General features: G+C 36.1%; 2 protein-coding genes across 9 annotated transcripts in view; both read left to right on the forward strand.

Moving 5' to 3' along the window:
* The window catches only part of atp8b1 (ATPase phospholipid transporting 8B1), a 37658-nt gene extending 24272 nt beyond the window's left edge, over positions 1–13386 (forward strand). The window contains exons 15-28 of the mRNA XM_077194656.1: positions 342–498; positions 699–887; positions 969–1081; positions 1815–1979; positions 2512–2623; positions 2708–2783; positions 2868–2991; positions 5695–5986; positions 7133–7356; positions 7438–7521; positions 8597–8842; positions 9055–9193; positions 10668–10798; positions 11468–13386. Of these exons, the coding sequence (XP_077050771.1) occupies positions 342–498; positions 699–887; positions 969–1081; positions 1815–1979; positions 2512–2623; positions 2708–2783; positions 2868–2991; positions 5695–5986; positions 7133–7356; positions 7438–7521; positions 8597–8842; positions 9055–9193; positions 10668–10798; positions 11468–11698 (2283 nt within the window). The 3' untranslated portion in view covers positions 11699–13386. The remainder of the gene's footprint in view (positions 1–341; positions 499–698; positions 888–968; positions 1082–1814; positions 1980–2511; positions 2624–2707; positions 2784–2867; positions 2992–5694; positions 5987–7132; positions 7357–7437; positions 7522–8596; positions 8843–9054; positions 9194–10667; positions 10799–11467) is intronic.
* A 309-nt stretch (positions 13387–13695) lies between these two features.
* Positions 13696–25226, forward strand: part of dym (dymeclin) — a 74214-nt gene continuing 62683 nt past the window's right edge. For 2 of the 8 annotated variants that reach the window (XR_013189679.1, XM_077194703.1), the window contains exons 1-8: positions 13748–13850; positions 14853–14930; positions 15020–15092; positions 16871–17066; positions 20254–20306; positions 20653–20746; positions 22190–22323; positions 23889–23961. Coding sequence is in view for 5 of the 8 variants with exons in the window: in XM_077194703.1 (XP_077050818.1) it covers positions 16927–17066; positions 20254–20306; positions 20653–20746; positions 22190–22323; positions 23889–23961 (494 nt within the window). In the remaining 3 variants the exon portion in view is untranslated. Of the gene's footprint in view, positions 13851–14852; positions 15093–16870; positions 17067–20253; positions 20307–20652; positions 20747–22189; positions 22324–23888; positions 23962–25226 lie in introns of those variants that run through there. The other 6 variants (XM_077194685.1, XM_077194669.1, XM_077194676.1 and 3 more) reach the window with 6 other exon arrangements.

Here is a 25226-nt window from a genome sequence, read left to right on the forward strand (position 1 = left end):
TTTTTTTTTTTTTTTTTTTTTTTTTTAAAGAGTGCATTTACAGTTTTATCTAAGCATGTGCATTTATAGAGTTTTTATTTGTTATATTTATAGAGAGTGCATTTATAGGTTTGTTAATATATGTATTTATTATTCCTGGAGAGGGCATTTATAGCTTTTTTTATTTACAGTAAATTTATATCATTTAATTTATTGCCTTTTTATTTATAGAGTGCATTTACAGACTTCTTAATTCATACTTTGTATTTATAAGGGTACACTTATAGTTTTGTTGTTATTTATTGATTAATTCATAATTTTTTATTCATAATTTCACTTCCTCTCTGTTTTTCCCCCCTCAGCCTGTGGATTTCAGCTGGAATAAATACTTTGACAATAATTTCCAGTTTGATGACCATTCCCTTGTTTCCTGCATCCGTTCGAAGAAGGACGCGCAAGTACTGGAGTTCTTCAAACTCTTGTCCCTGTGTCACACCGTCATGGTTGAGCAGAAAGAAGGTGAGGAAACCATATCTGCTGACCGTATGCAATGATACATTTCAGATACACTAGTTTGCTACGTTGTTGTCACATAACCCTGTTTGGAGCGTACTCAATTATTTAGCATTCTTAATCCTATTTTGTGTACAATCTGATCAAATAAATCAAAAGTTTACAAAAATCGTAGCTGATATTCCTGCACATTTTGTAACTTTCAGGTGACTTGGTGTACCAGGCCGCATCTCCTGATGAGGGCGCTCTGGTCTCGGCCGCACGCAACTTTGGGTTTGTGTTCCTGTCCCGGACGCAGGACACCATCACCATCTTAGAGATGGACCAAGAGGTGACCTACACGATGCTCGCTCTGCTCGACTTCAACAGCGACCGCAAACGCATGTCCATCATCCGTGAGTGCTCTTTCTCTTCTTCTGTTCATGTCTGTCAATCACTGGCATCTGTTTCTCACTCTTTTGTGTGTTCGTGTGCAGTGAAATTTCCGGATGGCCGTATCCGTCTGTACTGTAAGGGCGCAGACACTATGGTCTACCAGCGACTCAATCCAAATAGCAAGGATAAGGAAACGACACAAGAAGCTCTTGATGTGAGTACCAACACATTTATTAAATTCATTAGCAAATGCTAATGAGGTTCAGCATGCAAATGCAAGTTTTTGTTGACCATGTTTGTTTTTTGTAGAGCACAAAAGGAGAATTTTTAAATGTCAAGCTCCAAAACATAAAAAACATAAAAATATCATAGAAGTACTCAATATTACTCGTCTACAGTATGATGCGCCATGTCAGATTGACACCCAAATCTTAAGAGTTTTCATCGTGTTTTTAGGAATAAAATGTGAATGCTATATGACCAAACCCCTCTGTAAATAAATCAGCATATAGATAGGAATACAACTGTAAAGTTTGGTGCATTTAATGCACTCTCTATAAATAAAAATAACAATCAATCAATAAATAAAACTACAATTTCACTCTATAATTAAACAAATAAGAAAATTATGAAATCAATCAATAAAGTAAATTATAAATGTACTCCCTATAAATAAAACAGTAAAAATCAATCAATTAAACAGTACAAATGTATAATCAATGAATCTATAAATACATTACATAGATGGACAGATAGACACATATTAAATAGTGCAATAAATGTAAACACAAACAAAATAAAACAAAAATAAAAGTAACACAAACTCTCAAAATTGACCAGAGCATGAAATAAACATTGTTTTGTAGGTTAATGCAGAATAGCATTAAATTACATTTAAATGAAAGTTGTAGGTTTTTTTATGCTGAACAGTTTGATTACTCTTCCAGATCTTTGCGAACGAGACCCTGCGGACTCTGTGTCTGGGCTACAAGGACATCAGTCAGGAGGAGTACGACGCCTGGGCTCTGAAACACCAGCAAGCCAGCATCTCCATGGGGAACCGCGAGGAGGCTCTGGACGAGGTGTACGAGGAGATCGAGAATAACCTCATGGTACGGTAATAACAAGGGAACATTTACAAATGAAACGAGTGATAGATCGATATATTGGTCAGGTTTATTAATCTGCCAATCATTAGCTAATTTCTACCAGCTGATAACTGTGTGAACTGGATGATTAACATTTGACATTTACATTTAGCACTAAAGTGACTAAAAATGAGAATAATATCTATAATGTTAAAATATTTTTTAATTGAATTTTAAGTAAATATTGTGTAAATAATTTAATTGAAGCAACTTTATAAACGTCTTATTTGATAAGTTGTGCAAAAATACAGGCATTTTATATATATATATATATATATATATATATAAAATTGATGTTATTGATTCGTATTAAAATTATCAATTGATATTTATTTATTTATTTGCATTTTTATGCATTTATAGACTTATTTAATTGATTTTATGTATAGAGTTTTTTAAAATTATTATTGTATATTTATAGAGAGTGCACTTATGTATTTATTCATTCATAGAGATATGTGGTTGATAAATGTGCCATTTATGCTCATGTATTCAGCTGATTGGAGCAACAGCCATTGAGGATAAACTTCAGGACGGCGTTCCGGAGACCATCGCAAAACTTGCCAAAGCTGACATCAAGATCTGGGTTCTGACCGGAGACAAGAAAGGTGAGCGGTGAACAAGTGCAATATATTGTTGTTTTAAGGGAGATTGGTTCGATTTCTAATGCGTTTTGTTTGTCACGTACTCAGAGACCGCTGAGAACATCGGCTTCTCCTGCGAACTGCTTACAGACGACATGAAGATCCACTACGGAGAGGATGTGAAGTATGTTTCAGCTTACGGCATCATCAGAGTCTGTGACTAGATTGAGTTTCTAAAGTCAAGACTGTCTCGTTCTCTCTCTCTCAGTGTACAGCTGAGGAACAGACAGACCCAAAGGCGAAACGACCCTCAAGGACGCAGTAAGAAACTGAAGGAGACGTTTTTCCCAGAGACGGGCAAGAACGCCCTCATCATCACCGGAGGCTGGCTGGTACACTCCTCATCCTCTGATTATCTCTCACATTATGTTCTAAGACTCCCTAAGCACAGAGCAGTGTTTCCCATGAATTACCTACCTAGTCTAATCTGTGCTGCCACAGTTTCATAATGAGCTGAAAATATTTAACAAAGATCTCAAACGTTGTTTTGCGCCATTGCTTTGGCAAAGTATTTGTCAAACAAACTAAAATCGAAAGCGCGATATGACTCTTTGCCCTTATTCAATTAAATCACAGTCTTTTGTGATTTGATAAGTATATAGATTGTTCGCTCTGCGTCTATGTCCAAAACTGTAGTTTTCCGTCAAAATAAGAGCTCAAGGGTTCATCTCTTGCAAGTGCAGAAATTACGTTTTCTCTTAAGAAATGAAGAAAGATTTCAGCAAGGATGCATTACAGTAAATGTATCAAAAGTGACAGTAAAGACATTTATAATGTTATGAAACTTTCAAATAAATTCTGTTCTATTGAGTAGGGATGGGCATTCGATTAAATTTTCTTAGTCGATCGTCGGGAGAATTAACGATCGACTATCGATTAATCATTAATATTTTTATATTCAAATTCATTATTTATTTAACTTTTTATAAATTAAAAAATGCAATGAAAATACAAACATACAGTGTGTTTTTCCTCGATTAGATCTTTATTACAAGATGATCAACTTGTGGCAGTAAAACTGGACGTTCGGTTAGGCTAAACTTGAAGATATATATGCGCTGCGGTGCTCGGAAGCAACGGAACCTGCAGCTGCGAGTTGGCGTTCTTAAACAGAGACCCTCGTTTGTTCCAAAATAATAAATAATAAAAAAAAATCATGTTAAACAATAACTTAACCAAAAACATAATAATTCTTAGATCTGACAGGTTTTGTCAAAATGTAACTCAAAACTATCCGAGAACGGAGTCGAGAAAGAGGGTAAGAGATTAGCCTACCTACAGTAACAATCAATTAGGCTAGGCTACTTAACAAAGCCTGATAAAAAATAACTAGTAACTCGCATACAACTTCTACACCAGTCTACTGATTTTTGTTGAGAAAGATCATTGCATTGCATCATTGATGACATGATTTGGGGTCAGACGCGACCGCAACCTGACCGTCAAGCCTCGTTTACACTTTCGCCTGGCTCTGCAGCGCGAGTCTCCGCAGACTGCTCGCGCACCTCCCCAAACAGACGAGGCGTTTATACTCGACGCGCTCGTCTGTGAAACACCGAATACCGCAATGACGTCATTTTTGCCGTGCTCACATTCACGCTCGTGCGGACGCGTCGAGTGTAAACAAGGCTTCAGTCCAGCCGCTGAAAACACCCGGTCTGAGGGGACTGACGTTGCCGGATGCACAGGTACCTCCGCACTAACTTGACCAGCCCGGGGAGCGATATTTTTTTTCACAGGATGGTAGGGGAAGACTCATGAATATTCATTAGGGAACTCATGCCTGATTGGTCTGATGACCTACCCCCTAACCCCGCCCCTAAACCTACCCGTCAGTGGGGGTCTGATGACCTACCCCATAACCCCGCCCCTAAACCTACCAGTCACTGGGGTTAAGACCAATCAGGGATGAGTTCCCTAATGAATATTCATGAGTCTTCCCCTACCATCCTGTGAAAAAAAATATCGCGCCCGGGGAACACGTTCACTTTCCACTCACACTACGCAACGCAGCAGCATTAGTTTAATGATAATCGATAACAAATTAACCTGATCGACGAAATTCTTAATGATCAATAATCGATCGTCGATTAATCATGCCCATCCCTACTATTGAGTTTTCGATCCAAAGAATCCTCCATTTTTTTTATTGTGGTTTGCACAAAAACATTTATTTTTTTTTAAATGAAATTAATAATAAAAAAAAGTATTAAAATTGTCATTGTCTTGATAATAAGCAATAAGCAGTGACATGACATTTGCTGTCCTCTGAAAAAAATTCCCATTTTTCCTATATAATTTGCCTGGAAACCAAATTTAATGTTAAAAAAACCCCACAAACATTTAATTGATAGTTAAAATAAGTGACTGAAACATGAAAATGAACAATGTAAAAATGTTAACATATATTGGCATTTAACTTATAATTACCATTTGCACAAAAGACTAATCATAAATGTACATCATGCCCTTAATATTGCCTTTAAAATGGTAATAATTAAATAACCTTACATTTACACTTTTAGCAGATGCTTTTATACAAAGTGACTTACATTGCATTCATTGTATACATGTTAGCAGTTCACGCATTCCCTGATAATCGAACCCATGACTTTGGCGTTGATAGCGCAATGCTCTACTGTTTGAGATAAAGCAATCTAGTCTGAACTACAGGTGAAACTCGAAAAATTTGATTATCGTGCAACAGTTCATGTATTTCAGTAATTCAAATTAAAAGATAAAACTACTGAAACTTTAGTATATATAACTATATACATATGCATTATTATACTTTTCAGAGGGCCGACATTTCTGTATTTAAAATCTTTTTTTTTTATGGATTTCATGTAATATTCTAATTTTCTGAGATTTTGAATTTAGGGTTTTCATAAGCTGTAAGCCATAATCATCAAAATTATAACTTTCACGATATTCACATTTTTCGAGTTTCACCTGTATAGGTAATACTATTTTGTCATCAAGTCCTGTGGAGTGACTCGAAGGGAATTTAAAATCCCTTTCTCCTCTCCATGCAGAATGAGATACTGTACGAGAAGAAAAAGAAGCGGCGTCGCTTGCGTCTGAAGAAGCTCAGGAAACGGTACAGGAACTCCAACAACCCTCCGGACGTCAACCAACCCATCGATGAGTGGGAGAAGGAGAAGAGACAGGAAGACTTCGTTGACATGGCGTGTGAATGCAGCTCTGTGATCTGCTGTCGAGTGACGCCCAAACAGAAGGCAAACGTAGTCAGTCTGGTGAAGCGCTACAAGAAGGCCGTGACCCTGTCCATCGGGGACGGAGCCAATGACGTCAACATGATCAAGAGTGAGTTTAACTGAACCGGATTACTGATCCTGACCAGTGTTGTTTTAGTGTCAATAGCTATGTTTCAATCCAAAGTTGCATATTTAACTTATGGTCAAAATTGGAATATCGCTTAAAATATTCGCGAATGAACCGTTTCCACCTAGCGAGTCGAAGAGAACAAAATTGTCACTTCCTGAAAATTGGCACAAAATATCTGTAATAAAAATGGAAATCGCAGCAAGCCACTGGGAGAAGCCACTGTGGTTCTTTTTCATACATCATAAACTTGCGTCTCAGATTAGCAGATGAAACCTAATAAACTGTCATGTTTGGGATCAGAGTAGTATGATGGAGGGAATTAAACCGAGTCATTGTGATGACAGACTTTGGCTCAGGCATTTCAGAACCACCAAACCAATATTTGAGATGCTGTGTGATGCGATTGGTCTGCTGGTTAGTCCAGGTATTCAATCACATGCTCTGTTGCAATCACGTGAGGTTTTTGTTGCTCATGAGGAATGTATTCAGTGAACATGTTTCCATCGTAGTTTATTTGCATGTCTTCTCATCGGATAAAAAAAAAAAATCCACCTCAATTGAACTCATACGTTTTTTATGCACGTTGTTATATTTTATGCTCATCGTGGCATTTTTATCCAGTGTTTTTGCAAGATTTTGCAAGATCCCCAAATTCGCATACAAGGTGTATGGAATGGATACATATTTAATGACATACTATAATAATTTTTTTAATTTTTGCAAGATATATAATTTTTATATATTTAAATTTTATTTAAAGTTTTAGCATTTTGTTATTTTTATATTTTCATTTTCTATTTAGTTTTCATTTTATTTCAATTTCTGTTTTAGTTACTTTAGTAGATATTTAGTAGATATTATTATTGATTTAATTTTAAAATTATCAATTGATATTTATTTTAGTATGCATTTATAGAATATAATTTGTTTACTTATTTTTTGTATTTATTGTATATTTATAGGAAGTGCATTTATAGTTTTTTTATGTATTCATTCATTCATTCATAGAGATATATAATTGATAAATGTTTTTAAAAAATATTTGATATCAGTTCATATTTATTTCATTTAAGTCATATTAAATGTTTAAGAGAGCCACCCTTTCCTTCCCATGCTCCTTTGCAGCTGCAGACATCGGTGTGGGCATCAGTGGTCAGGAGGGGATGCAGGCTGTGATGTCCAGCGATTACGCCTTCGCTCAGTTCCGCTTCCTACAGCGCCTCCTGCTGGTCCACGGGCGCTGGTCCTACATCCGAATGTGCAAATTCCTGCGTTACTTCTTCTACAAAAACTTCGCCTTCACCCTGGTGCACTTCTGGTTCTCCTTCTTCAACGGATTCTCCGCACAGGCAAGAGAAGGATTTCAGTATCTCAAAATCTATATTTTAAGCTGATTCTTGTTTTTAAACATTCTTGTTTGTGTTGTGTAGACGGCTTATGAAGACTGGTTCATCACCCTGTACAATGTTTGCTACAGCAGTCTGCCTGTTCTCCTCGTCGGCCTTCTGGATCAGGTATGGCTTGTCATAGAATAATGGCCAAGTGAAGCTAGGCTTATCACAGAATTGAAGAATATTGATGTTTTTTACAGTCATGTAAAATGCAGTCAAACTAATTTATCAAAAATGAATAAATAACTATTTATTTATTATCTGCATTTAAAATACATCAAAGCTTCTTTTAAATTGCCTTTAAAAGCAATTGGATTTAATTTTTTAACTTCCCGTCATGTTTCGTAGCATAATTCAGGGTTATTAGCGTTAACTAAAACTATTTACTAATTTTACTAAATGTCTATGTGTGTGTGTGTGTGTATATATATATATATATATATATATATATATATATATATATATATGTGTGTGTGTATGTATATATATGTATGTGAATGAAAATAAAAATAAAAAAAAATCAACATGAAATTGAAAAAATGTACTTTCCTAAAGGTGCAGTAAGCGATTTCTGAGAAACACTGTTGATATTTGAAATCGGCACCCAAACAAACACACCCCTCCCTTCATTGCTCTGCCCCCTAAATAACAAACACGTTATGCAACACTGGCAACAACTAACATCAGACAACTTGCGCAAGTATGGATGAATCAGCTGTGATTCAACAACAACAGCATATCTTGGTTCTGTGTTACTCATGAATCGAGCAGAAACGGGCCTTCCTGGTCTCTAACGTCTCTCCAGCGCTGGAAAGCTTTTCCAATATTACCGTGGGTCCTAAAGCTCTTGTCTGTTTGTAATCCTATTATATTCCAATTATATTCCTCTGACCCTTTCCTCTTTGGTAAAATCTCAGCCATCCCCGTTTGCCACTCCCCCTAGTGCTGATTGGCTACGATAGTTTATAGTGTTACGATTATTGGTCCGACCCACATTTTTTTTTCTCCTATTTACACAGCCAAGACTTTGTAAAAACCCTTTTTTTGAGCGCACACAGCACAGACATCTGGCAATATACACAAAATTGCTTGTTTGGGTGTTGATTAAAATTTTCAATAGTGTTTCTCAGAAATCGATTAATGTGCCTTTAATACACGTTTTCAGCTTTTAAACCACATCTTTTTCTTCCTTGTGTAGGATGTGAATGACAAACTGAGTTTACGGTTCCCAAAGCTGTATCTTCCTGGCCAGCAAGGATCGTTGTTCAACTACAGGAACTTCTTCATCAGTTTGTTCCACGGCATCTTCACCTCTCTTATAATCTTCTTCATCCCGTACGGTGCGTTCCAGCAGACTATGGGACAGGACGGGGAGGCTCCGTCCGATTACCAGTCCTTCGCTGTGGTGGCAGCCTCCTCGCTCATCATCACCGTCAACCTGCAGGTACCTGATTGGCCAATCTTGATCATGTGACCACATTTCATTGGGTTTTATATTGCACAACAAACTTTTCAGTTTCCAAATAAGGAGACATACATTTCATGTCTAGCCTGTTTCTAACATGGATTGAACTTGACTATAGAGCTGATCTTTATAGAAAGTTCTAGATGATTTCTTGTTGATCTGATGTAGAAATTTTTTCTTGTCATCCCCAGATCTCATTAAACACCTCCTACTGGACATTCGTGAACTTTTTTGCAGTGCTCGGCAGTATAGCCCTTTACTTCGGTGTCATGTTTGACATCCACAGTGCAGGAATCCATGTCATTTTCCCAGCGACCTTCACTTTCACAGGTGGGCAATAAAGTCATAGTAGCCTTTATTTACTTTAGTAAACCTTTATTAAAATTTACGTGGAGATGATAGCGTTTTTCAAAAATTTTCAAGGCTTGCACCTTGGAACCTATTTCAACGTTTGCGTTCTGGAGCCACCAGGCACTGTTGTTGAGCGAATGAGCGGGCCGGATGAATGAGCCGCGTTAAGAGCGGTGTCGTGTTAGTGGCCCCTAAGTTAATAACTTATGATCTTTGCAACGGAAGTGAATCAATCAAAACTAACTTTAGCTGGACAATAACTTTATTCTAGAGCCTCTTGTAAAGCCAAAACAATGTCTGTTACTTTAATTTCCTATTTTCACTGTAAAGCTGTTTTGAAACAGTCTATTTTGTTAAAAGCGCTATGTGCAATCAAGTCAAGTCACCTTCATTTATAATGTCTACTGGTATAACCGATAGCGATGGGTGATATGAGCAAAAAGTTAATGCAATTTTATGATTATTGAGATTTAAACATTGCATGATATACATGTTTTTATAGAAAGCTACAGTATTGAATAATCAAAGGTCCTTTTAACATAAAATAATGGCTGAGAGATGGTAGGCTTTATTATAGAGTTGAGGAATATTGATGATTATTTATTATTTTATTTAATCGCCATGTAAATTAGTCAAACAAATGTATCAAAAATGTATGACTATTTAAAATACTTTTTTTTTAAATTGCATTTAAAATAAATCTAGGCTTCTTTTAAATTGAATATATGAATTTGATGTAATTTTGAAACTTCCCATCATACATTTAGTCGCATAATGCAGGGTTATTATTGTTAACTAAAGCTATAACTTTTTTAATTGAAATAAAGCTGAATTAGAATAAAATATAAATATTAGATTAAAACTTTAAGCGAAAATTTGAAACTAATTGCAATAAGAAGTTCAAAGTAGCACTAAAGCACTAAAATTACAAACTGGAAATCAATTTTAAACAATATATTAATTAAACATAAAAATACTTTTTTTTTTAAAGATTACTAACAAAAACACAAATGACAAAAACACACAAATTACCCTAAATATTAAAACTGAAAATATAAAGCTGGAAAAGAATATTTGTATTATAAATATTAAATTAAATTAAACAAATATTACAAATGTTGAAACACTAAAATTAGTAACTGGAAAATTTATAAACTACAACTGAAATAAAAATTAATTAATCTTAAATTGTAATATAAAAAATTAATTCAAATGAAAAAAGCGCATGATCATTGTTTTAAAGTAATACTGAAAAACTGAAAATATTAAAAATCTAAAATATTAATAAAAACTATAATAGTAAATAAATAATTCTAAAATAACACATTTGGGCTGTAAGCTTCCAATGCACACAGGAAACCTTTACTCCACTGTTATTTTCAATACTCATTCTCAAACAGAGACCATGTAATGGTCTGGTTTGTAATAATCTCAACGTTGTTCTGACGTCTAGGTGCCGCGTCGAACGCCCTGAGACAGCCGTACCTGTGGCTGACCATCATTCTGACGGTGGGAATCTGTCTTCTTCCTGTCATCTGTATCCAGTTCCTCCATCAAACCATCTGGCCCTCTGTTGGAGACAAGGTGAGATCAGTGGCGTCCTCAAACAGGACCTATAATGCTTTCTTCAGTGTGTAATGTTGCTGTTTGAGCATGAAAAAGCTCTGCAAAGTTCTTCTCTATATCAGTGTCAGTGTTTGTGAACTCCCTGAAACGAACATTGTAGTCTTGAGTTTCCTCCGGGAACGAACACGTCGCAATATTCCTCATTTGAATAATTCATACGCAGAATAAAGGGGCGGGGCCTGGTTGAGTTAGTTAGTAGTGTGTTTAAACTCATGTTATGGTAAGGGGGCGGAACATTTTTCAAACACAGAGCGGTTCACCAATCGCAACAAACTGGTCCAGTCGACCAATCAGAGCACAGTGTGCTTTTCAGAAGGAGGGGCTTCATAGAGACCGGAACTAAACAGAGCGTTACTGACCGACTAGGAAGAGAGGAGCTGCAACAGTGACAAATATGAGAAAAATAATTCATTTCAATTCACATTTATTTGTATAGCGCTTTTTACAATACATATCGTTTCAAAGCAGCTTTACAGAAAATGCATGTCTACATTACAATTTAGAGTGATCTGTTATCAGAGGTTACATTCACCTCCATTCATCAACACTTTTGGTGACGCAGAATATTGTAGGTTAAATACACCATACAGCTGTTTTATTGTTTCTTTTCTCGTGTTCTTCCTCCAGGTCCAGAGGAACAGGAAGAAATATGAGCTTGAGGATGAAGAGGAGGAGAGGAGGAAGAAGAAGCCATCATTCGTGCGTGGCGGACGGTCTCGTCGCTCAGCTTACGCCTTCTCGCACTCCCGTGGCTACGCCGACATCATCGCTACAGGGCGCACCGTTCGCCAGCGGCCGCGCGTTCGTCCTGAACTCAGAGACAGCATACGAGAGGTTCCTCAGGCTGAAAACATCTAAGACACTCTGTACCTGCTGAGTAGTACATACGCAATGTGCCTTTACCCGGACATATCTGGGCTGCCCACTGGAACGGGCCAATAGGAAGAGGCTACGTGTCATTTAAGGGGCGGGACAAATGAAAGAGCCAATGGGAAATGAGGGAAGAAGGGCTTTAAAGGAAAAGTTCAAGTAAACAGTAAACACTCACCGATGACCTGTACAGGTTTTAACGTTGTTCACTGCGTTCAACAAATTGTTTGTCTCAGGTTTTTACCGTGTGTTTTTTATTTGAGTCACACTTTTGTCAGTTTTTTTTTGCACAAGTTCAATTAAGGGTCCTGCCCTTCAAAAAAGAGAGAAAGTGTGTGTGTGTGTGTGTGTGTGTGTGTGTGTGTGTGTGTGTGTGTGTGTGTGTGTGTGTGTGTGTGTGTGTGTGTGTGTGTGTGTGTGTGTGTGTGTGTGTGTGTGTGTGTGTGTGTGTGTGTGTGTGTGTGTGTGCGTGTGTGTGTGCTGTATACGTGTTTCTAAATCTCATCACCGATTAAAACGTTCTTTCTTTATACACTGCAAAGAATCATTTTCTTACAGTATTTTTTTCACTAAAAATATCAACTTTCTTACAGTAAAATATATTTAGGCTAGTTGACAAGCAAAATGGTGTAAGACTTGACGTGTATATATATAGATAATATATTTTATTTTATTTCTCACCCCCTTGAAAAATATCATAAAACAAAATTTTACAACATTCTTTAAAATGTATACTTTGCGATTTTGCTTCTCAAGTTAATTCACCTTGTTTAAGGGTCTTGTCTACATATTTTTACTGAAAAACAAGACAAAAATACTGATTAAGAAAATGAATTTTTTTTTTTTTTGCAGTGTAGTGAAGGTGTTGATTAAATTATTTTTCTCTTCAGGACTTTTTGAAGACCTTTATCTTGAAATGTGAACTTGGTAAGGAACTATCATTAAAAATGTTTTTTTGTTGTTGTTTTTTTTTGTTTTTTTTCCTTTTGCAGAATGTCCAAGCAAAGGGCCGAATCCCACAAACCTCATAATGAAATCTCCTCACAGTTTAATCTGCAGGGTGTTGGTGTTTTTTTCTAGATGATGTTCCTTATGAGCCGTGAAAGAATGAATGAATTTTAGTGTGGTGAAACCTCATGTTTACATAAATACTTCTGAACTCATCTGTTCCTCAAGGCCTCCGTCTTCAATGGAAACCGTTCATGCTCTATTTTTCAACATATGTCCCGTAAAATCTGCCTAGAGGTTCATAGATCATTTTTAATACACTCGTTGTGGTGTCTTCTCTGATTTAATATATCGAGAGTTCTTTTTAAATGGGTCGTCTTGCCATCAGCTGCCGACCAGAGACTTTGTTTTCTTATTTCATAGAATTGACTTTGCACTTTGGTACAGGGACTTGGGAGGCGGACATATATTTCTCATTTTAACCCTAGTTACATGAAAGCTGTTACAGGATTTAAAATAATCAACCATATAATAATATTGGTTATGAGAAAACACTATATTTATTAGACTGGTTGTTCTAAATGTGCATATTGAATGAACCAAAAGGCTTTACCTAGCCATATCAAGTTGACAGATTTACTTTTAAACATACTCTGTGAATTGTCTGTCTGTAATGTACTGTAATATACTTTACACAAATGTCTATAAATAAAGAAAAAGATATATAACTTTTGGTTTTGAGATGTTGTTTATGGTGAAAAGTCCATTCTTCATTTTTCATGTTTATTATTACCAGGGTTGGCATTACATGCATTACAATATTAAGTTACTTCCTAAAATAGTAACTAATTGCATTAGTTACTTTTAATGGAAAGTAATGTGTTGCATTACTTTTGCGTCACTTTTCCGCTCCTAGGCTGGGCTTGCTTGTTTGTTTTTTAATAACCAAAAAAAGTTGTATTTGTGGCACATGTAATTAAAGGCCCTTTCACACGAGAAGTGCAAATGCAAAAGGAAATGCAAATTCACACCTGTACAGTAGAGGGCGACGCTCAAACAAACCTTACAGCTGTGCTGCTGTTCTGGAATGCAGAAGAATAGGACACCGGAAAAGAAAACACTTCAGCAACAAAAACAAAACAAAAATCTAGTCATTTTTGCTTATTAGTATGGCTGAATTGGATCATTGAAGGTCAGTAACAAATGCAATAAAATGAGATTAAAAAAGCCTGGTTTCAGAAACTGGGCTTAGATTAAGCCAGGATTGGGCTTAGTTAAATTAGTACATTTAAGTAGCTTTTTTAAAATGTGCCTTAGAAAAAAACATTACTGGTGTGCATCTTGAGACAAAACAATAAGACATATTTTAAGATATCATTGTTACTTCACTGTTTTTATTCATTTTGAGGAATAGCATACTGAATCTGATTTTGTGCAAGTGCGATTAGTAAATCAAATGCATGCTCACATTTAGTCAAGAACTATAATACACGGATGCACTTACTCCTGATTTCTCTCAACATGGAGACAGGAGAGCTGTCAGTCTATAAAAGGAACTTACATTACTAATTTGAAAAAGTAACTCCGATATTTTATTGTACATTTAAAAGAAATGCATTTCTTTACTAGTTAGGCTACTTTAAAAAAGTAATCTGATTACGTAACTCACTACTTGTAATGCGTTACCTCCAACACTTATTATTACTATATATAAGACTATAAATCACAAGAATAAAGGCTGCTCATCCAGGCTGCTTTTATTTGATCAAATATACTGTAAAAGCAGAAATATTGTGAAATATTATTTCACTTTAAATTAACTGTTTTCTATGTGCATATATTGTAAACTGTTATTTATTCCTGTGATCAAAGTTGAATTTTCAGCATCATTACTTCTAATATGCTGATTTGATGCTCAAAAAAACAAAAAAAAATCTGAATATTATCAATGTTGAAAACGATATATTGCCTAAGTAGTAATCTATGAATTTATTCGTTTTCACGGTGGCGAATTTATGAACCCTGCTACGCATAGATATTCATAAGTAGGCTATATGTATGTATGATGTATATATAGCTATAATCTGAGGCTAATGCTCTAATGAATATTAATACGATCGTGCTTGATTACGTTACCTGGCAATCTTCTTTAAGGATTCTAATGAATATTCATGATGTTCTCCGCCTCTCCTAGTAGGTTTGGAGTGTTATTCTGCGCTTGCTCGGGATGTCACGAGCGTCAGTGGTGACGTGGAGAAGCAGAGCTAACAGAGTCAATACAGCTCAAACTTACACTGTTAAACACACTTTACTGGAACTGTACCATTACTAATTTTTACTCATTTAGTTTTGTTTCTTCAGAAAATACATAGACGCTTGTCTTAAGGAACGCGAGTGGCTTTTCTGAGGCGCTGTCAATTCTGACATTCATCAGGTAAGTTATTCTTGTCGTTAGCCTGCTAGCATGTCAGCATTGAAGCTAAAGGGTTTATAATGGAATTCTCCATTCACTCGAGTCTGCAAGCTAATTGTTGCTAAGTGTATAGCTTACTGGACACTTATTAACTTCTACACTGGGAATTGCATACCATAATATAGTCATATAAAATAAATATTTAACTGCATTTTAGTAATTTTTATCTGCGGTAGGAATAGAAGCTGTAAAGTGAGCAATTTGACAGGACAGCCCTCTGAGGAAAGCTCAAATATGTCTAAGTAAATGAATTCCATTATTTACAGAAAGTTATGAATGACATATTATTATTCAGTCTTCACTAGCCTTGTGTGAAATCATAGGCTTTATATTAGACAGTATAGGTGTTCATTGTGTTTTGTAATGTGTTCGTTGCACTGCTGCTGTACAGACTGTAGTCTAAACATTGATGTCCTGCAGGTGTTTGACCTAGTCTGTAAATGTGTGATTTACCTGTATTCTGTAGGTTCTTCATGAGGTACTTACCTGTAGTATGTTGTTACCTGTATTGTTGATAGCAGATCTTAATGGCATTTAATTCATTATCGAGTTTAGTAATTGGCCAGATAGTTTGCACCATTTCATCATGATTGTTTGTGCCTTTGAGCGAATCTCACCAAAATCTGTCAAGACCTTGTTTGAGTCATATTTATTCCTAAACTACAAAGATAGAATTAAGACTACTATTAAAGTGCCATTTTTTTCCATTCCCCAATTCTGTTTGAAATGGGAAAAAATTGTACTCTCGTATTTCGTTACTGTTATACAAATATATCTATATATTTATATATATATATATGTGTGTGTGTGTGTGTGTGTGTGTGTCTGTGTCTGTATATTACAATTTAAAATTGTTTTTTTCTATTTTTCTATATTTTTTTAGTAAATCTGAATTTTCAGCAGCCTTTACAATTCTAAAACTTGGTCATATTTTATCCTAAAACAGAAAGAATTCTCTCTGTAATATAATGTGTACAATTTTTATATTATTTTAAAATAGTTAAGTAGTGCATATTTAGGTAGTATTCAGTAAACTGCTTTTATACTAATTTTAACATATATTGTATTTCAGTAATGAGAATCCCTTTTTGAGAATAGAAGTAACTCAGATCTGGATGCATTACATAATTAAGAATTGGAGTGAAAATGTGCTTAATTGACATGAAAATAACGTCACAATACAAACGTGTTGTGTTCATTTTCTTTATGCAAAATGTAGTTGCTTCATTTTTATCTTTTCAGATTTTGGGATGACATATGTTCATTTTTCAACTTGTTTTTGATTTATAAATGTAAATTGAAAAAGGTTATTACTGACTAGTTGTAAAATGACGAATGGATCTACATCAGAGCTTTCTTCATGTTTGTGAGACACAAAATAAATGAGTTTCCTTGTTAGTCAAGAAGAGACGTCATCTTCTCTGATCAGATCAAATTTAATATTAACCAGGATGTTTAACGAAAACCTTTACTGCTTTAGGCAGCTTCTTGAGTTTCACAATCCACATCAGGGAACCAGTGGCACATCAACAATGTGTGTGTAAAAGGTGTGTGCTTAACAAAGAGGTGTGTGTTTGTGTGTTAGGGCTCTGTGTCTACCCATCAAACCTGTTTCAAGTGTGTGGACTCCTGCTTAAGTGTTTAGTTAGGCTACATGTCTAGTGTGATTCCTCCTCCATGTCTTATTTGTCAAACTAATTACATTACTCAGTGGAATGATTGCTCTCATGATCCTCCAGGTTTTGCTTTGCTGGCGATGAGGCTCTGAGGCAGTCCCTCGTGGTTTTTGGAGGCGATGGGTGCAAACACCAGTCAGGTGAGCGACCTGTCGGAGAGCCAGAGCATCCGCAATCTGATTGGTCCAGACGCCATATCAGAGAATGAGCCCTTCTGGAACCAGCTGATCTCCTTCACCTTCACTAGCCCCACCAGCAGGTGAGACACTCCTCTGACCCCCATCACTGATGTCCCATACACTCACATTCATTCAAATATCAGGGATGCAAACTTATCTCTCAGCGAAAATCGCCATTTTCAATAGGAAAAATAGGTCGTTTGTTCGATTCGTTTAGATCTGATGAGTTTTAAATCGGGATAGGAATGGAGTCACGACAAATTCAGTGTTTCAAAGAAACTCGATTTCACAAACTGTGTGTTTGGATCGCTTATAATGTGCATTTGAATATGCGACACGCGCAGTCCATCTTCCCAAATTTGTAAAGAGAATCTATAAATCTGTTGTCAACAAAAAGGTCTACCAGTGATTTTCCCCCAGAATAAAAGATCTATTTTACAGTTTGAAAGCAAAGAAATCAAGACGGATGTAAATTTTAGTATTGTAATTTTACTGTTCTGTAAAATACATTTTTATTACTATTATGAAATTAAATATTTTACAATTCAATAGTATAATTACTATAGTAATATATTTCTATATTGGTTTGTTTAGCTTTTTTTAATTTAATACAATTCTTTGTTATTATTTAAATATATTATATAGTAAAATTGAAGGTTTCCATAAAAAAAAACAACAGTTTGATTGTGGCCAGAGACATCTCATGTAGCGGGCTTTAAAACACAAACTATATAGAGTCTATGGTGAGTTTTCCTATTTCTTCATGCAAAAATCGACTAATTCCACATTTCAAAGCTGATATTTAAAAAAAAATGCATGCGTCCTTGACATATAGACATTTAGATAAAATCGCTACAAAATTGCAGAATTTTTTTCCCCAGACGTCGTCTTTTGTCAAACTATAATACTAATGTCAAAAAAAATAAAATACTGTCTATTAATGTGGACTAAGGCATGCAAACGACCCCTGCTTAAATCCCCGCTTGAAGATCCTATATACTCTACAGATGTTGATATGTAAATGTGGAATGTGTTGTATGTTGATAATGTGCTCATGCGCTGGACGACACATTGCATATTTGTATGTGCTGCTGTCTCTGGGCCTGTTTACAACTGTTATTAGGATGTGTTTTGGCCGATCGGATCACGAATAGATTAGGGAGACACATTCACGTTTACATCTGGTGTTTTAATCCGTCTCTTTTGTCCACTTTTCAACACTTCTGTCCTGATTTCTTCGTGGGGAGGGTCTATGAGCGAGTAAATGTATGTGTTTTTTCAGATCTTTCTATCTAATGGACAAAATAAGCTCGCACAATTTACATATGATGACTGAAAAACATGAATGAATGAGGCTTTTATATAGCGCTTTCATATGTGCTACTGTACACCCTAAACGCGTTACAATCATGTCGGGATCTCTCCTCAACCACCACCAGTGTGAGCATCCACTTGGATGATGCGACGGCAGCAACAGTACAACGGCGCCAGTGCGCTCACAACACACCATCTATAGGTGGAGAGGAGAGAGAGTGATAGAGCCATTTCAGTGGATGGGGATTATTAGATTAGGAAGCCATTATTGTTAGGAAGCCATGACTACTCTTTACGAGACGTGCCATGGGATTTTTAATGACCACAAAGAGTCAGGACCTCGGTTTAACGTCTCATCCGAAGGACGGATGTGAAGGACGAATGTGAAGGATGGATGTGAAGGACGGATATGAAGAGCATCAGCTTTTGTTTCTGCTCTGACAGCCGCAAGATCACGGTGTTAGAAATCAGGAATGGTGAGGGACCATTGTGCTTGCTTGGTACGTTTTTCGTCTTCAAACCAAACTTGGGTCTCCAGCCGACAAAGTTTAAATCACGTCTGGCTTCCCATAATGTTCACGCATCAGGTCAGTAGGCAGAGAGCAGGCGATCTTTTGTGGCTGTTTGAACGCATTCGACCACACGACACTACGAAAGGAATCCGTTTTCAACTAGCTCTGGAAGTGGTTGAAAGTGGACAAGCTCAAAATGTTTAAGACCCCATTTACACTTTTATTTAGCGTCGTCCACTCGTGACCCGATCGACCAAAGCGCATCTTAATACCAGGTGTAAAGAGGGCCTTTTTGGCCATTACGTTTCCTAACGCTTGGTGTGATTAGACTAGTTTTAAAATGCTTCCTTGTTTTGTTTGTGTTAAGATGATGGTTTATTAGCTTCTCTATTTTGCCCAGCCCTAGTGCTCATAATCGGGATGGAATGATCATGATTAATTCCGTAAATATGATTAGTTTATAAATAAATGGTCTATGTGGACTGGGAGGTTTTGTATTGTGGTTCTCAAACTTTTTGATTGTGACAAAACATTTGTTGTGTCTCTCCATTATATTTAGTGATTTTCCTGTTATAGTTAACTGCTAATGCACAGTAATTGATTGCACTTTCACCGGTTTCTGTGTAAAGATGTGTGTTGTTGTGGTCATGATGAGCTCAGGTGGATGTAGGTTAGTTCATCTATTGCCCTCTCAGTTTGAAGGTTATATGAGGGATGGACACCAGAGGGAGCCAGAGAATCTCACATCACAAACACTATTTCAGCATTTCGTTAGCCTCATAGCATAAGTCATATTTCAATGTTTTTATGCTAGGCAATTATGCTATGAGGCTAACGATTTCTTTCTTTTGTTGAAATGTTCATCATTATGATAGACTTGTTGAAGTTGTTCTGGTTTATTCAGCACTTTGCATGAATAGAGTGCACTTTTATGTTTCCTGTCGTAAGACATAAAATCCCATGTTTCTGATGTGTTGTTGTCAATCAATGTCAATACAATTTAACATATTTAACAAATTTAACATAGTATGAAAACTAGGTCAAAAAATGTGATTACTGACATCTTGAACATGTCAGACATAAACTGTTGAAATTTTAATCTGTTCATTACAGTATTTACTTACTCGTTAACGTTTTAATGACTACTTTAAATGACCAACTATGTAAAATGTATCTCTGCCCTACATTTGACGTGCATGCAACCTACAGTTAGAAGAACAGTTTTGTTTAGTTAAATAATAATTTTTTTGGTCAATATTGTTCATAATTTATTGAACAATGATTTCCTTTATCATTGCTTTCCCTTCATGATTTTACTGCAACACATGTCGTGCCTAACAACATCTCTTGACCATGTTAAATCCATTGTAAAACACTGGCTTGAGTGGCTCATTGATATTTCACTTACATGATGTTTATATCTCTCTGTCTGTATTTGCAGTGCTGATGCTAAACTCCTGGAGGAGGCTGTCGTCCCGCTGGCTAAGACTCTAAGTATGTGTGTTTGTATGAGTAATTTACTGCATTTTCATTACAGCCCTCTGTACAGAGAGACACACACTGATCAAACCCACTGTCCTGTGAAATAAAGCTCTGTAATTTAGATCTGTGTGCGCATGAAGCCACACCATTCAAATGACTACCGATCCCAAGTCAACTCTGCTTTTATGATGTGCTCTATGTCATTTATTGTGTTTATTGACTAGGTTTTTTTTTACCACTAAATCACATGGATCCTTAATGCATTCTGTTGATTTGGTTTAGTAGCACTTATCATAAACAACCTTCAGATGGGAAATTATGTTTTGTGTTTTTGATCTTCTGTCTCGGCCCTTTATAGTTCAGAACAACCCCAGGTCTGGGAACTTCGGGGCGTTGGTGAGAGTCTTTCTCAGCAGAACCAAAGAACTGAAGATTTCCACAGAATGCCAAGAGTAAGTGAGATGCTTCTTCACTAATGTGTGCATGCAAGAGCTGTATGTCGTTTTAAATATCCATAAACAATGAATAATATGAAGACACACAGTATCCAAAATGACTTGTACTTACATGGCGGTTCCTCGAGCAAACATCACAAGTAATTGCGTAGAAGTTTCTAAAAATATTATATTTTAAATAGTAGCTTATTCATGTTTATTTATTTTTCACTTTCCATGTTTATGCGGAAACCAGTCACGTGTGTTTTTTATTGTAATTAATCAAACAAACATCAAAATTTTTTTAATAAAAAGAACAGCATTTATTTGAAATGGAAATATTTTGTAACATTATAAATGTCTTTACTTTCACTTTTGAGCAATTTAATGCATCCTTGCTGAATTAAAGTGTTTAAAAAAGAATCTTACTCACCCCAAATATTAAGCAGCAAAAAATATTGTATGATGTTTTGGTTTTATTTTTTACGAAAAGAACATGTATGAATGAGGAAATATAGTGCGATGCGGAATAGGCTTGATGTTAAAAAGCTATTAAGCTCAACAAGCCACAGAAACGATCTCAATGCAGTACTCGTGCTGACGGACACGCACTGAAAGCCGCCTCTCTCAGACAGAATGTGATATCAAAATGAGAAATCTGACGCGACTTATTGCGCTTAAATGCTCAAATACATGCACAATTATTTCAATATATCTGTCTTGGCGAGTATTCATGTAAACATTAGTCAGTTATGCCTGGAGTGAACGTTAGCGGTCGGGGAGGAAAATCTGATGTGTAACATTATATTGGATCCGTGCATCGGTCATAATAAACCTGCTACTGTCTGTCATTAATGTTAATTAAATATCAAAAGAAAAGAGGGAATCACTCACTGCTCTTGACTTTCCCATGGGAATAACAGCGGTGCGGGCCACAGCAACACACACACACACACACACACACACACACACACACACACACACACACACACACACACACACACACACACACACACACACAATCAGAGCTCATGTTTATGCTCAAAGTGTTGCTGTAGCATAAATCCAGAGCAGGGAGTGACCAAGCGCTCCTACAGCGCTTGCATGTGAACCGTCACTGTGATCCTCTGAGAGAATATTTATGATGTGCTATGATCTGAACTATGCAGAGATCAAACCCTCAGTCACACATTTGATTCGGGGTCAGCTGATGTGATAGCTGCACATCTGAGCTGTTTCTCAGTGTATGAACTTGTAAAGATATACTACTACAGATGCCTGACTCTGTGTGTCTGTTTGTGTCTGTGTGTGTCTGTGTCTGTGTCTGTGTGTGTGTGTGTGTCTGTGTGTGTGTTGGTTTAGTCAAGGATGATCCTAAACCACTGACAGGGTCAAGCCACAGTTCACAGGCTGCTGTAGGTCAATAATTATCTACGACTCTCTCTCTTTCTCTCTCTCTAGTCAGTTATTCATCTGGCAGGCCCATAATGCTTTGTTTCTGGTGCGCTGTTTGCTGAAGGTCTTCATCAGGGAGATGAGTGAAGAAGAGCTGCACTTACAGTTCTCCTACCAGGAGAGGGCGCCAGGAACCTACGGTATCACACGCACACACACACACACATTAATTAGCTTCATTCTATTTTTTGTTTTTGTTTTTATATTTTTGTTTTTGTGTTTAATTATATTTGACCCTCACAAATATAATCAAACCTATACACACAAATATATTTTTTAGCTTGTTACCTAAATGAGAACATATCTGTTGTTGTTTTGGTAACACTTTACAAGGTCCCATTTGTTTTGTAGTTTAATGCATTAACAATAAGCATTAGATCTTTTTACAGCATTTATGTTAGTTAATGAATGAAATGAACATGAACTAAATTAATAAATGCTATTATTGATTTCATTTATTATTTTTCATTGTTCATGTTAATGAATTTAATGTTAACAACTGAGACTTTGTTGTAAAGTATTACCATTGTTTTTATGTAAAGCTTACAACTAACCCTACACCTAAATGAAACCTTATTTCTTCTTATTATTTATACATCAGTTTATATTCGTAAATGTTCCAAGATGAAAGAGGCAGTGTCCATAAAGTATAGCTAAATATATTTATCTTTTTTTAGATTAAGCTAGTTCTAATTACTTCAGACTAGCAGTAAACTAACGCTAACCCTAACTAGAACTGGTTTCCTCATTAGGCCACAAGGTTGGTCCCCACAGTCTTTTTTTTTTAGGTTGTATTATTTTGTGTGAATATCTGATGTCCATTAAGAAACACACATTAGTGTTATTTTAGTAATATGTTTATACTATTATAGTTTTTATTAATATTTTGAGTTACCTTTTATTTTATATTTTCAGTTTTCATGTAATTTCTCTTATTTCATTTTTAGTAATTTTATTTTGTGCTTTTGTTGTTTCATTCGTTTTTATATTTGTATATATTTCTAGTTAGTAATTTTAGTACTTAAACTCATTTCAGTTAGTTTCCAAGACAACATTTCTCATTCTCGTTTTAGTTTATACGTTTTTAAATGTAATATTTATATATTATTTTATTTCTCTATTCAAATGAACAGAAATGTTTTAATAGTTTCAGTTTTTGTTAATAACCCTGACGCACATTTCCCATATTTGATTTCACAAAAGAAGATAAAGTTAGTGATTTGAAGGTCTGTTTCAGCATCAGACCAAGACACATGAAGCAGTGAAGCTCATGTGTGTCATGCAAGTTTGAGACTTACACGGGTCCTTTCCTGATCCTGTTCTTTTCCTACGCATTTCCTGTCCTCTCTCCATCGTGCTTATCAATAATAATGTCCGAAAGGCAAAATAAAAGCGCTTTTTCAGCACTAGAGCATTCATGGTATCTGGTCTGTCCGTCCGGCCTGACAGCTTCTCAGTTTGATGTGTCACAACCCACATCTGAGCATAAATTTCATCTCTGACCAATCAGAATGAGCAACATACAGAACCAGTGACCTAAAGAAACTTTTTACAGACTATATTTACGTAGCTGATGTGTCAGCGTTCCCATCTCTGACCTGACCGTGATGTGTTTGTGTGTTTGTGTGTTTGTGTGTTTGTGTGTTTGTGTGTGTTTGTGTGTGTGTGTGTGTGTGTGTGTGTGTGTGTGTGTGTGTGTTAACAGACTCCACCTGTGAGGATCTTCTGGAGGAGCTGGTCTGTAATTTGGTGCATCTCATCGTTGAAGTGCCGCTTCTGTGAGTACCAAAGAAAAACTGTGTGTGTTTGTTTTTGTTCTGGATTTCTCTGTCTTGCAAATACTAAGTGATAAAGTATGTCTCAGTGTGAGAGGGAGGTGTGTGCGTGTGTTATTGTTGTGATATATGACGAGTCTCTCACATACAGTGTGTGAAGGTCAACTCTGACTCAAACAATGAGGTGTCACTGTCCTTATTTATACACACAAATATATTACACACAAATATTTTCATACATTTTTTTTCATAAAGTTCAAGAATTAAAAGTAGGACGGTCAATGCTGTCAAACATATTAGCACAATTAATCATGCCACCTGACCTTTATTTATATAGCGCTTTATACAATACAGATTGTTTCAAAGCAGCTTCACAGTAATAAACAGGAAAATAATAGAATCAGTGATGCAGACTTCATCAAATGAGACAAACTCAGATGTAAGCAGAGCTACAGAAGACAATAGTGTCATTATTCAGCTCGAGTCAGTTCATTTGTTGATTCGATTTAGTTGTCAGTGTTGCAAAATTCGTCGTTTATGAAACAGTCATTTAGCAAGGTTGATCAGCAAGGGTAGCATGTACAAAGTTACTGCTTTTAACTTGACACAGCTTCTTAAAAACGGGACATTTTGCTCCTTTGTTTTTACACGCTCCCTTTACGTGCTTTTCCATGATCCCTTTGCGCCCGTGTGTCTCATCAGACCTCTGTGTGACCCGCTGTCATTTACACACCTGAGTGGAGGACACCTTCATGCATGAAATGATGATTTATTGAGTGACGCCCTTCACACACACATCTGTAAATCTCTGTAGAGAGATAACCACACCAGCACTGCATTATTCAGCTTGCCTCCTGTGTGTTTCTCCAGTGTTTGTGTGTTTTTCATGTATTCAAAGGACAGATAGATTTATCCACTCTGAATGTAAATCTGTTTTTCATGTTCTAGAGTGTCTTTGTGTTCCACTCGGTCTATAATGAGAACCATATAACACTGATCATGATGTGTGTGTGTGTGTCTTACTGTTCAGTCCTTAAAATGCCCTTATTTACTTTATTAAACCACATTTGTGATCTTATTATAGGAGACCTATTATGCCTTTTTTATTCATTAAAAAAAATATCTATTTTTTGTGTTTATGTTTATTCATTATCATCATTTGAATTTTGGGATGATACGTGACCGGGACATGTTTTCATGAGATTCATGCACATATGATTATTTATTGAATTTGTGTCTGTTACAATAGACTGACAGCTGTTTCCAAT

The sequence above is a fragment of the Siphateles boraxobius genome, unplaced genomic scaffold (assembly GCF_051911475.1).
Source record: "Siphateles boraxobius isolate OS27281-9 unplaced genomic scaffold, OSU_SipBor_1 11, whole genome shotgun sequence".
Taxonomy (NCBI): Eukaryota; Metazoa; Chordata; class Actinopteri; order Cypriniformes; family Leuciscidae; genus Siphateles; species Siphateles boraxobius.